Source organism: Lynx rufus, unplaced genomic scaffold (genome assembly GCF_022079265.1).
Source record: "Lynx rufus isolate CCGP_SWC_20201006 ecotype Redwood Valley unplaced genomic scaffold, mLynRuf1.p SCAF_15, whole genome shotgun sequence".
In the NCBI taxonomy this organism is placed as follows: domain Eukaryota; kingdom Metazoa; phylum Chordata; class Mammalia; order Carnivora; family Felidae; genus Lynx; species Lynx rufus.
In genome coordinates, this window is record NW_025814829.1 from 60,767,174 (window position 1) to 60,780,898 (window position 13,725).

The window sequence follows — 13,725 nt, forward strand, 5'->3', positions numbered from 1 at the left end:
CCCGGTTCACCGTTAACTCTTCAGGACACGGTGTTCAAGTCAGCCCCCTTCCCATTTCCTAGAAAGAAATAATAGTTCCTGTTTAGCGATCTGCCAGAGTTGTACAGATAATCCCGGTAATCCGGAATGATCTTCTTACCCTTCCAAGTTTTCTCTGGAATCTTCTGTGGCTCCCATGACTCCGTTTGTAAACTCCCTCCTCTAGGCCCCCATGCAAATCCTGTGCGTCCCGCCTCCGGCCTCCCACAAAACTGTGCAGCAAACCTCAGCTACCACGTGAGGCCCACTGTTGGGGGCCTGGGGTCTTCCCCACCTTGTAAATACCTGACCCGTTGCAAAACCTCAGGAAATGTTAGGTTCAGTTGAATATAGGGAGTTGCCAGAGGTAGAGATGGTTTATGTGTGTGAAGCTCTGCTCTTTGCACATCCCAAAGTTCCAGAGGCTTGGGACTGTTTTGATGCGGTTACTACCTGCTTATTGTTCTTGCTGTTTTTCCCTAATTACTGAATCTTCAATGTCAGAAAGGTGACAGTCCCTTTTGACTTAAGCCTAATATCCAGTCAAGGCGGGTGGTATCGTTGAAGTAACTGTTTTTGTTTTCATTCACGGTCAGTGATTCCAAAGGCCTAATTTAGCTCTTACCATTGGAAAGAATCATCTTTGAAAACAGTAAGAGTTTGGTAGGGAAAAGACCGGCCCGTGAAATATTTTATTAAGTGCTAACTGGCGCTCAGTCAGAATTATTTGGCTCCTTTTCGTTCTCCTGTTTCCAGTTGCTACTTCCAAACCTCCACAGGAAGGAGATTGTCCCTCGCTTGCTGGAGCACCATTGCGTGGGTCACTGCGCGGGGTCCAGCGAAAGCGTTATTGTCACCTTAGCCCGAGTCCGAGCAGCCGTTTCTCCGCTGTCCTATCCTCCAGTTTTTCCTGAAAACAAATATACTTTGAACCTATCAGAAAATGTGTCTCTCTGTGTATGTTGATAGACTTTGTCTGTTAATACGGCGGGAGCCATCGAGAGTCGTGTGTATTTGTAACGTGTAGTATTCTCCTTTCTTTGTTGAAGCGCTCTCCGTCCTGCACTCCAGCTAGCAAAGGCAGACGTGTAAGAAACCACTGCACCGTGTGTCCCCACCCCACGCCCTCCTCCCTGTCTCTCACCCTTTTTGCCTGTGGTTGCAGAACACGCTCACGTCCCCGTGATGTGCTCTTACCTCCGCTGCATGCTTTGTGCTGCTGCTCTCGCTCTGCCTTTCCGTATTTTCCTTTTCTTTCTTTTCCTTTTCTTTCTTTGGCTTGGGCCGTAAAGCTTTAGGAATGTTCGTCTACATTTCGGCAACCAAACGACTCAAATTATAAGGTATCTTTTTCATGTTTAGTAGGAAAGAAAGTGATTCTAAAGTTTGCTGTCCAAAGCAGTCCCCTGCAGAGTAAATGAGTTTCTCAATAAGAATCTGATATGAGCAGATACGTGGAGACTTCCTAGAGATTTTAATTATGTAGAAAAAAGCTTGACAATTCATATTATGCAAAAGTCAAACGAATTTGGGGCAAGTTCTAGATCTTATTGGCTATAGTTTGACGTAAATCCGTTCAGCAGAAATCTTTGATAGATTTTTTTAATGTAGTTCAAAGGAATGTCCCTAAATACATTTATAGATTTGAAGCCTTAATGTTGGTAGTTAATTGTTTATATTCTAAGGTAGCTCCAAGATTTTTAGAAATATCGTGACATTCTTCATATATGTATTGGTAACCGACTGTCAGCATCATCCTGTACTAAGGCTAGGTCAGGGTTTGCCAGGATTAAATGGGCTAGGCCACTACCTCTATCCAGCACGATTCTGACATGCCCAGAGTGGGGGATGTATTTGTGGAAAGGTCTCAATTTCCCTACCTCAGCATCCACCCCAGTGTCATTATGCACAACACACACACTCCGTAGTTGAAAAGCAGTGGGCTGGCTGATGTTTGCTGTTTTTCATATGCGATGTAAAATAGTAACATTAAAAAGGAATGCCTGTCGTAGGTGGAAGTTTTGAAACCTGTCGTCGGCTTCATAATGGTCGGTATTGGTCAGCACCTTAAATCCAAAATTCTTGAGAATTCTTGGACTTGGAAAGAGCTAGATCATGGAATTCTCTGGTTTATGGAGAACGCGGGAAATAGCAGGGTGGCTCGATTAACCCTCCTAGAGCACATGTTTCCAAACTACTGCTTATTAGCGAATAAGCAGTTCGGATACCAGTGAGGCGGCCGGTATGACTTCAACTAGTACTCCATTGATCAGTGAAGTCTTCGAAGAGATTGCTGGTTCAACCGATTTTTTTTATTATCCTGACATTTATAGGGTTAAAACCATTGGGTGCTTGGATTTATCAGATTAATCTTTGAATATGTGTTAAGTATAGCGTATAACCTCTAGAAAGGAAGACCACAATATTGTGTGCCCAACGATATTAGGTTCAAATCATCAGCCTGTGACTTGACTAAATTTTTAACTGGTTTTTCTTTAACATGGTTGCAGTTCAGAGAGATTTTATTTTGCTGGTTAAATATAGATTGTGTCTCACTTGCCTTGCAGACTTCTAGGGGCCCTGACCCAGAACACTTCTGTGAGTCTTGGAATAGGGAGAAACTTCTGAGGGAAATAGCCGTTACAAGGTTCCTCCTGTTCAGTCTCTGTCTTCGTCTTACAGGATGTGAATAAGCCTCACTGACTAGAGCCCACTGACTGTTTCTGTATGATTTTTTTAAATGCAGATGTGATAGGCTTGGTAATCTGCTTCCCAGGATTTCTGCAATTTTTCCTTGGTTATGTATCTGGCAAATTAAAAAAAAAAACAACACCTCTCTGAAAAGTGCTGATGTCTTGGAGGGAGCTGAGTGAAGAATTACCAGCTACTCAGCAGATCCATAGAAGCATCATGGCGGTACAGTGAGGGGCCCAGTGGCCCTGGGAAACAGCAGTGCATTGCAGAAGGGACACAGGTCGTTACCATTCCTAACAGTGGCCTTGAATCTAACAGTGACGTACAATTTTGTTATAGCCTGTGTTTTTAGACAAGCAATATGTAATACTTCATAAATTTAAAATTCTTTAAGTGACTGTTAAATGTCATATAAGTGAGGTACTACAATTTAAGGTTTACTGGACTTTTATGTCCAGTGTGCTGGGAAGTCCCATTCTTTATAAATGGTGCTATTCAATTAAGCATAGTATAAGAAAGATTGGTTACGAATACTGTTGTTAATGCCTGAATGTAAGTGGTTAATGGAAAGGTCCACAGTGTTTTCATTAATAGAAGCATTGAATTTTAGAGTATTCCTTCCGAGTTTAGAACAGAGATTTTAAATAACACGTAGCTGAACTTTCTGTTTTCTGAAAACATTTGTAAAGTCTCCAGAGTAGATCTTCAAATCAATATGTGGAAAATAATGAGAAATTTTCATTGAGTACCAAGTTATATTGTTTGTAATTAGTAAGATTGCACTTACTTGTCATAACCTTGAGTAATTTATTATTTGCTTTAGGATGATAAAATATTATATTTGCTGTTTCCCAAATGATCTAGTATTTCCATAATACTGTTTTTATCGTAAGTTCAATTAACAGAAACAATTACATCGTTGAAAGTTTGAGGTTATAAAGTGTTCCTGAATGCAAAAAAATTGGATTACTTGCCACTTTGTTTCCAAAATACTTCTAGCTTAAAGGATGATGATAATGGGGGTTTTTTCTTAGAGTTTTAATTTTCTTAGAGTTTTATATTTACTAATGCAAAACAAAATGTTAGATGTAAGCTTTTTTTTTTTTTTTAAATCTAGATCAAATCCATATCAAATCTTGGTATCTTTTACTTTAAAACCAGGTTTCTTATGGGAATGTTTTGCTTTTTGTATCTGTTCAAATCTGTAATTATTTTGGAGTAGAAAAGGCCCATTGATAAATAGTCAAGATGAGTCGTTTTAGTGGTTTTTATTATTTATCAGAAAACCATACTGCATAACTTGAGGACTTCACCTAAAAAATCAGATCTGATCCTAGGAGAGGAAAAAACTTTTCTGTTTGACTGTACTGCTCTAACAATACATTTTGTCGATCATTCAGGAGGGAAATCCTAACAGATTCAGGAAACATTATGGACTTTTTACATGGCAGTGTTATGTATCGTGGATGATACCTCTGATAACTCATTCCGTTTTCCTTTTTTTCCCCAAACGGTAAAACAATAGGTAAAAATTACATTGGATATAGTAGATGTTTTTATTGCCTGCTCCTCAGAATAACTCCTGGAAGTGTGTCTACTTAGAAAAGAGATTTAGGTAACCAAAACAATAGGAAAAAAAATCACATTTATGTAAAGACATCCCTCATGTTTTCACAGTAGATTGCAGCTTAGAAATATTGAGTGAATGGCTTATACTATTAAGATTTGTTTCCAAGATCTTTCTCCAGATAATATCAGAAGGTGCTGTCCAATAAATATTAGCTATTTATTGTTTTTTGCTATTTTTCTCCTTTTTATCATTCCTTCTACAACCATTTACCCGATTAACGAATTATGATATCTCTGCTATTGGTGTGTATCATACTTATCAGCTTTTCCTGAATTATGAATTCAAGTCATTGCTTACATTGAATGCTATCCAGTTTTTCAAAACACAGAGAATTTAACTTCCATGATTTAAGTATATTACTAATGATTGTGTTATAACCATGATAATGGCTCAGAAGATAAGCACAGTCGATGTGCTGTCAATCAGTTGCTTTGCCTCCATGTTCTATGTGAATCATTGCCAGTTAATTTTCAAATTAATTTTAGGCTATCTGCAAAGTCTGCCTTCTAGTTATTGAGTATTCTGAAGGTTTAGTAAAATCAATGGCTTTTTAGTGGGTAGAATCATTAACTATAAGTGTGTTGGTAAGCTTGTAGTTATAGGTAAAATTAGCATCTTGATAAACCAGTCCTGTTGGTGTTAATGAACACTTTGATGTAGAAAATATATAAGTGGTATTACGTTTTTCTTATTCTTACTGTTAGACCTCTTTTGAGATATTGTTTACATTGGCAGTAATGCAGAAAGGAAATGAAATATTTAAATCTATTAATCTAACAGGTATTTGCTTCCAACCCCTTTTAGAAGATCTGGGAAAATTTTTTCTTAGTTTAATATTCAAAACATTATTGCCACCAGTTTATTCTTCTGTACCAAACTTTGTTCCTTGTCTTTCCTAAGAAACACACTTTTGAAAAATAAAGTGGTAATTTTTAAGCTTCACTTATACATTCACGTGTTTTAAAAAGTAAGAGTATCATCGTAAATGGTATAGCTCAACTTTTATAAATATACTCAATGCCATCTCAAAATACTACTCAAATATGTTTACTTATTTTAAATTTTTTAAAATAAGAACTACCTTGATTTTGTTTAATCTCTGGAATTTAGTTTTATTTTAAGAGCATATAGTTCCAAAAAGTATGGTAATTTTCATTATTCTGTTATTAGAATTGGTATTGGGTTAGGTTTTAAGTCTAAACGTTTCCTCTTTTGAATAACCAGTTTTTACCTCCTGCAGCTAAGAAAATCGTTTTAAAATCTGTCCTCATTCCTGTGGTTTTCTTTTTTATTTATGAGTAAAAACTGTGAGGAGAAAAAGACTTTTTATAAGTGACAGTGATTCTAAAGAGGGGCCAAGAGGTATGTATTTGAAGCCTCAAGAGTTCCCATCAGAGACACTAATTTCTGTCATCACGGATGAAACCCCGAAGGCATCATTTTCCCTTTGTTCAGTATCACACCGTCAGTGTCACATTTTCACAGGGTCGTGAAACATGATGGTAAATGTTTCAGTGACCAACTGTGGGCGGAGGCAGGGGGATGGGTTTTTAGGCGTGATGACTTCTGCGACGTACGCCTCCCCGATCCCGGCGCAGGAAAGTGTAAGTAACAAAGCCGCCTGCCCAGCCCCTGGCCGCAGCCGTCAGGCCTGCTCCCCCTGCCGCCGGGACCCCTGAAAGCCGGCTCCCGCCCTCCTCGCACTGGCACCGGGCTTAAAGCCACTGCCCTCCCAGGTAGGAAGCCACTGTGTTAGCTGGTCAGCCCCGTTCGTCGGCAGCTTTGTCCTTCGTACGGGGCCTCGGCTCCGGTCTTCCAGTCACGCTTTCGTGTGACCGGCCAGAAGCTTCCGCTTTCTTCAGATGACTCAGTTCTTCATGCTTAGCAAAGCCCCTACTCAGACACTTCTTTGAAACTTTATGACAGGGGCACCTGGAGGGCTCGGTCGGTTAAGTGTCCGACTCTTGGCTTCAGCTCAAGTCATGATCTCACGGTTTCGTGAGTTCGAGCCCCACATCGGGCTGTGCGCACCAGTACTGTTTGCATATCCGGTCCGTATTCGTTGAACCCCTTCCCCCGCGGACTCTTACTCAGCTTGCCATTACATAATCTCACGGAAACTAGCAGGAGGAGATTTTCAGAAAGTGGGACCTTTCTGCCTTCTTTCCAGCCCAGGTTTATACTCCAGATTAATGGTTTGAATGGAGCACCTTCCCCATGACTGTCCCTGAGCAAATTTGTGAACTGGGCAGAAATCGTCCAAGACTGTCATTTTCTTCTTTCTTTACTCCCCTCTTCCTGGTCAGAGTTCACTGGCAGGAGAAAAAGATAATGTAACTCAGGCTCCATGATCATTAAAGCCTTGAGTGGAGGTGCCTCTGGTACAACAGAAAGAACACAGAATTTGAAGGCAAGGGTGGGATTCAGGCCTGGGTCTCCCACTTCGTAAGCTGTACGAGCTTTCTGAAATTGATCGCATCGCCCGCTCCGAGCTGGGGCGCGGCCGGTATGCTTCAGTCCGGGTGCTCCAATTTTTAAAATATTGAAGTGCTTTCCCAGCTGTGAAAGCACTGTTCTCTTTATTGACTTGTCACTTCTGATCTAAGCATTGTCCTTGCTGTACAGCACATTTGAAACAAATTCCCCTAACCTCTTTTCCAAACTGCTTTCCTCGCCTTTTCACTTTAAACACACGATCCTGGTCATTTTGAAAATTGCCAGACGTTGGGGCGCCTGGGTGGCGCAGTCGGTTAAGCGTCCGACTTCAGCCAGGTCACGATCTCGCGGTCCGTGAGTTCGAGCCCCGCGTCAGGCTCTGGGCTGATGGCTCCGAGCCTGGAGCCTGTTTCCGATTCTGTGTCTCCCTCTCTCTCTGCCCCTCCCCCGTTCATGCTCTGTCTCTCTCTGTCCCAAAAATAAATAAACGTTGAAAAAAAAAAAAGAAAATTGCCAGACGGAACCAGTCATTGATCAGTATGCTCAGTCTTTAATGCTCAGTTTTAACCCAACGTCTTTTGAGTCTCTAAAAAGATTCGGTTAAAAGGGTGCGGCTGAGTGTGAGTGCTGGCATTTCTGCCGCAGAATAAGAGGGTGGAATCGCCTGCAGTGACAGACACAAAGCTGATAAGTCCGTTTCTTTTGCCTGCAAGTGATGCCTGGTAGAGGCCCAGATCTCGTTCTTACAAAGGACAGAATTCTCTCGACCCTGCAGGACATACCTCTGTGAAGTTCTCTGAACTTGTGGGAGATTTCTCTTGTGAAACACGAACGTTTCACGTGGACTGCAAGAACGTAGAGTAGAGACCGGCACGCAGAGTGAGAGGTCGGCAGTGAGGACTGCAGCGTGGAGGTGCCTGTGGTCATCTTTCCCTCTGTTTACGGTAAAGCGAGTGGTCCTGCTTTTGTGGAATGACGCTTCCCGGAGGTGAACGTTCAGGCTGAAGTGCGTTTTCCTCTCTTCACAACAAATGTTACCGTGATTGTAAGCCTTACAGAAATTCGCTAAGAGCTGCACGCTGTTTGAAAGTGATTTCTTGGGTTTTTGTCATTCCTGGCTTCTCCTAGACTGATCCCGTTGAGAACACGTGTGTGCGGAATCCGAGCGTCCGGGTTTGCATCCAGTCAAGGTCCACATGTCCTCCCACTTCTTGCGAAGCTGAGCCAGCTAAGGTGTCTCCCCGGGGTAGCCCCGCTCTCCAGCTTGTCACTTGTCAGAAAGAGGGAATCGAAAAACAAGTGAAAGCCGACTCTTGTTTGACTCAAATATATTCTGTAATTAAGTCACGGTCTACTGGAGAGCATTGCGTTATTATTATAATGTAAATAGGACCGTAAAACAAAAGCAGAAAATTGTCCCCCCCAAGTTCAACCTAAAACAGACAAACACTTATTTCATTAGAAAGGTAGTCTGTATCTGAAGTAGAGGACTGTGCGGAGCAGAGGGCGGGGTTCTCTAAATCTTGGAATTATCAGATACAAACGTCGGAGGCACACAGCCGTGTCAGGTGCCATTCTCAGATTTTAACTCTTCTGATCTAAAAAGATATGTGTAACTGCCGCAAAGTAGAGCTTAAAATTAAAATTGCCATTGCCGGCCGCTGAACAGTTTACTCTAACTGCCCATCAGCAGTAGGCATTCGGCCGTCCCCTGCCTTGCGGTAGCACAAAACCACCACGACCACCACACCAGTGTTGTTCTGCACCCCACGTGAATGCTTTCAAACAGCCGGCTGGCCACTTTTCTCAGCAGAGGTCATTGTCTCAACAAGTCGGAAGGGCGTCGTGCCTCAGTGGGTGCGGCTCAGGTCTTCCGCTCCAGGCACAGCGCTGCCGCCGCCCCTTTGTTTCCCGTGTCGTCTCTGGAGCCGGGAGCAGATGGCCCACCTGGGAAAGCTGTCTGAAATGAAGGGATCCGTGGTTCGAGTCTAACTGGGTCTTTTCCAACCCCTCGAGCGACGACCGCAGACCGCTTAAGTTGATGACACTCTGCTTTGTCTCAATCGTTGAGTTTATACGTTTTGACTGTTGAAATCTTTGGAGCGTAGAGAGAATAGAAAACGCCCATGTGGCCACCATCCACAGATGTAGCAGATGTGGACACTTTTGCCCTGCCCTTTGCCAATTTGTTTTCAGAGAAGGTTGAAACACCCTTCCCTGTACCGTTCCCCTTCCTCCTTCCTCAGACGCGTCTAAAGACCCTGCCATTGATGTACTTTGTCTTCTTCAGTTTTACGTTTTACTTCATCTGTAGACAGCAACCATACCTGATAACATTTGCTCTACGTTTATGTTTTACACACAGGTTATCTGTATCTTCCTGTAACCGCTTTCATTCAACGTGATGCTTTTGAACTTTCCTCCTGCAGATACGTGTCCATTTAGTCCACTCGTTAAACCGTTACATCATATTTCGTTGTATGAATATACCACAACCATGTATGCATCCTCCTGTTGTTGGAAATTTGGGATATTTAATAATGTCATATTATTGGATATCTGTTTCCAATTTTTGTTGTCATAATCAGTGCTGAAGTGAACATTCTAATAGCTGTCTGCTTTTGTGTGTGCAGAGTGTGATTAGCTATGTACCTGGGAGTTGAATTATTGGATTGTATGGTATGTGCATTCTCAACTTTAACTAGATTTTGCCAAATTATTTTCCACAACGGTTGAACCAGTTTTCACTCCCACCAGCAATGTGTGAGAGTTCCCCATTTTCCCACATCTTCACCAACCCTTGGTACTGTCACACATTAACTTTTGCCAATTTGATGGGTATGGAGTGGGATTTTTAATTTGCATTTCTCTGATCTTCGTGTTAACTCAGCATCCTTTTGTATGTTTATTGACCACTGGTGATTTGCCTGTATATGTCTTTTGTCTGTTTTTCCATTGAATTGTTTCTTTTGTTTTGTAACTGTTCTTTATATAATCTGGATACTAATCCTTAGCTGGCTTATATGCACTGCAAATACTTTCTTCCCATCTGTAGCTTATTTTAAAATTTTATTTGGTATCTTTTTGTCTTGCAACAGTGTTTATTTTAAAGTAGTCTTATATATATATCAATCATGTCCTCTATGACTCCTGTTTTTTTCATGCATTTCCAAAGCAATTCTGCCCTATGCAGCATTTATAAAAATTTTCTTCCATATTTTTTCTGAAAGTTTAAATTTTTTTTATTTTACATGTTTAAGACCTTAAGCTGAAATTGGTTGTTACAAATTATGTGAAATGGGGTTCTAAATCCATTTTTCTCAGGGGTACCTGGGTGGCTCAGTCAGTTCTACTCTTCATTTTGGCTCAGATCATGATCTCACGGTTTGTGAGATCGAGCCCTGCATCTGGTTCTGCACTGACAGCACGGAGCCTGCTTGAGATTCTCTCTCCTTCCCTCTCTGCCCCTCCCCCTCTTGTTCCTTCTCCCTCTCTCTCTCTCTCTCTCTCTCTCTCTCTTTGTCTTTCTCAAAATAAACTTTAAATAAATAAATAAATAAATAAATAAATAAATAAATAAATAAATCTGTTTTTCTCATATGAACAACTAATTCTCTTATATTTCCCTCATTGATTTGTAAAACTCTTTCTGCTTTATATAAATGGATCTGTTCGGGGGTTCTTTATTCTCTTCTTCTGGTTTTGTTTTTTTGTTTTTTGGGGTTTTTTGTTTGTTTGTTTTGTTTTTTGGTCTGTTCCTGCACCAGCATCACATTGTCTTGATTACTGTAAGCCTGAAGTAATTCACCTGGTGTGATCGACCACTCCCACCCACCTTATTCTTTTTCATTTTCTTTTTCTCACCCTTTAGTTTTACATATGACTTTTGTGATCAGCTTGTCAGATTCCATATGGGGCTTTTGATTAATTGCGTTGAATTTATAGATTCATCTGAGGAGAATTGACATCTTTGTGGTTGGGTCTTTCCGTCTGTGAACATGATATATACATATCATTTAGATATTCTTTTATATCCTTTGATAAAGTTTCATTTTTTTTCTTTATTAGTTGACTTCAAATTGCTTGTTAGATTTGTTCCTAGGCATAGGTACCTTGAAGAATGGGATCTTTTCCAAATAGTATTTTTATTTGACATTGCTGGTCTTTGTGAACTCTGTTAATCTTGTCTCCAACACCCTTACTTCATTCCTTTTTATTCAAAACTTCTCTTAGATTTTCTGTGTAAATTCTAATGTCAATTTTGTTTCCTGTTGTTTTTTATTAACTTTCACATAGGTATTCAGTGTTGCTCTCTTTTAGTTCTCATGTTTACCTTTTTCGGCATTAATTTATAAATAGGGTTGAAAACTTTTTCAAGCTATTTAAAGGTAAATTAAATTTAAAGGTAACCTCACAATTAAGCAGAAAATTCTGAGAAACTCAATTCCATTCTAAGGTTATTAAGCATATAAAATATTCGGTTTAATATAGTAACAAAGACAAAGACCATCCATTTTTGTCTTAATGTTTTAAAATATTCTGTAACTTTGTTCAAAGCTAGCTTTTTCCTCTTGCCTGCTTGCTTCGCATCCTAAAGTAAAGTAATTCTTTGTGCCTTTTTTTTTAAACTTCGCTAATTAAGTGATGTCTCTTTTCCAGTAAAATCACTGGTTCCTTTCATTAAAAGAAATATCTTACACTAATACCTATAGAATAAAGATACGACTTTTAACTTTTAAATTTGCATGTTAAGTTCTGAATTCCAATAATATTAAACAGTCTAGCTTCCTTCTTTGGAAATTGATTTCTGCACAAAATCCCATTTATCATTCTCTCTCTCTCTCTCTCTCTCTTCCTCACTTCCTCATTCTACACACACGTGCACACATGCACACGCACACACACATACACACACACACTTAAACACAAATCCAGTGAATTGTGTTCCATATATGTAACATACATTCTGTATATAGAAGTTAGAAGTTAAAAGACTTCTAAATATTTTGATTATAAATCCTGCTTTAAAAAACTCAGGAACTTTTAAGAATTAATGGGGGCATATTCAGATGAACTCAAAAATTAATATCCTCATTTTTTATGTAGACTACATGCTGTGATGTTTTTGTTTTCTTTGTGGATTCTCTTTTCTAAATCATTTCTTTTTAAATTTTGAGACAATTATTTTTTTGCTAATTGAGCAACTGTTTCGTTTGTAGATGTTGCAGGCTGAAATTTAAATTATCAACACTATGAGAATTTTAGCTTCATTGAGATATTATTTGCCTTATTGATGTCTTGCTTGGCTTTATTTACTTTGATTTATTTTTAGAGATGTTTGAAATAGATGGAGTGTTTCATGATCTCTGTTTCCTCTCTTGCCCCCGGATTCAGACTGTAGACAGTACTCCTCTTCCTGTTCACACACCGACCTTAAGGAAAAAAGGATGTCCTGCTTCAACTGGCTTTCCAGCTAAGGTACTCAATCTAGATACAAGCATGATGGGTTCTGGAAAAAAAAGTACTAATAATGGGTTTCTCCTGCTTTTTGTATTTGTTGTAATTTGTGCTGTTGGTTCCCTCACAATCATAAACATAAAAAGCTGGGAAAGAAAAGAAGAGAAATTGTATATGAATGGAAATAATCACCACCTGGAAAGGTAGGACGAGTGTTGCAGACCTTGTTTTCTTTTTATTCCGTCTTTTCTCAATTTTTTTTCATTTCAGTCTAAATCAAAAATGACAGTTGAGAATGGGAGGGCTGTCTTGAAGTGCACGGTTTGGTTGGTTTTATTTATTTGGCGAAAAAGCTGACAAGTTGGAGTATTACGCCTTTTCTTTTTTAAGCATTTCTGAGTTTTTGAAACATTTCTGTTTTTGAAGTATATTCTCCTTTTACTTCATGCTGTTAAAGATTTTTTTCAAATCAGTTATGGGCACTAACGAATTGAAGGGGAAATAAAATAATTGAGAAACCAATTTTTCCAAAATCCCAAACAACTTTTTATTATTAATTATTCTCATTTTAAAATATAAAATCTGGAATCCATAGTAGTGGAGGAACAGATGACTTGAATATACCGTACACACAGCATTAGCTTGCACACAAACACATTTTTGATTAAGGAGAAAGACTACAGACTTGCAGAGTTCAGAAGAATGCTGGGTTTGTGTTTTGCTAGTTCTTTGAGGCTATGCTTTTTTTTAATATGCAGTCTCATTTAAAAAAAAAATTTTTAACGTATATTTATTTTTGAGAGAGACAGCGTGAGTGGGGGCGGGGTAGAGAGAGAGAGAGAGAGAGACAGAATCCAAAGCAGGCTCCAGGCTCTGACGTGGGGCTCGAACTCACAAACCTTGAGATCATGACCTAAGCCGAAGTGGGATGCTTAACTGATGGAGCTACCCAGGAACCCCAAAAATGTTTGTTTATTTTGAGACAGAGAGAGAGCAAGTGGGGGAGGGGCAGAGAGAGAGGGAGACACAGAATCTGAAGCAGGCTCCAGGCTTTGAGCTGTCAGCACAGAGCCCGACTCGGGGCTCAAACCCAAGAACCGTGAGATCATGACATGAGCTGAAGTCGATCACTCAACCCACTGAGCCACCCAGGCGCCCCTCTAAGTATTTGTTTTTAAATAATATCTACTATTAAAGTTAGATATACAATTAACAAAATAAATGTATAATTGAACCATAACTCGAGAAGGTTTAGGGTTCTAGAAAACACAGATTGGCATTCGTTGCTTATCTGCATAGTTAGTTCATGTAGGTAATACAATAAATGGAAATTTCTCATGAAGGGAGGTTATTGCTTCTGTGCTTGCTCTCTTTTTTGTGGTCTCCTTGCTTCCGTTTTCCCAAATTGAACATCTTGAAGTCTGTTACTGTGAGGAATAGTGCTTAGAGGACTCACTGTAAAGAAGATGTTGAGGCCGCTCATGGAAGAA

The 13,725-nt window shown here is 39.8% G+C and overlaps 1 protein-coding gene across 1 annotated transcript in view; it reads left to right on the forward strand.

Annotated features, from left to right (window-relative positions):
* Positions 1–13,725, forward strand: part of CDC42BPA (CDC42 binding protein kinase alpha) — a 270,725-nt gene that overhangs the window by 214,229 nt on the left and 42,771 nt on the right. The window contains exon 23 of the mRNA XM_047076475.1: positions 12,173–12,256. Within this exon, the coding sequence (XP_046932431.1) occupies positions 12,173–12,256 (84 nt within the window). The remainder of the gene's footprint in view (positions 1–12,172; positions 12,257–13,725) is intronic.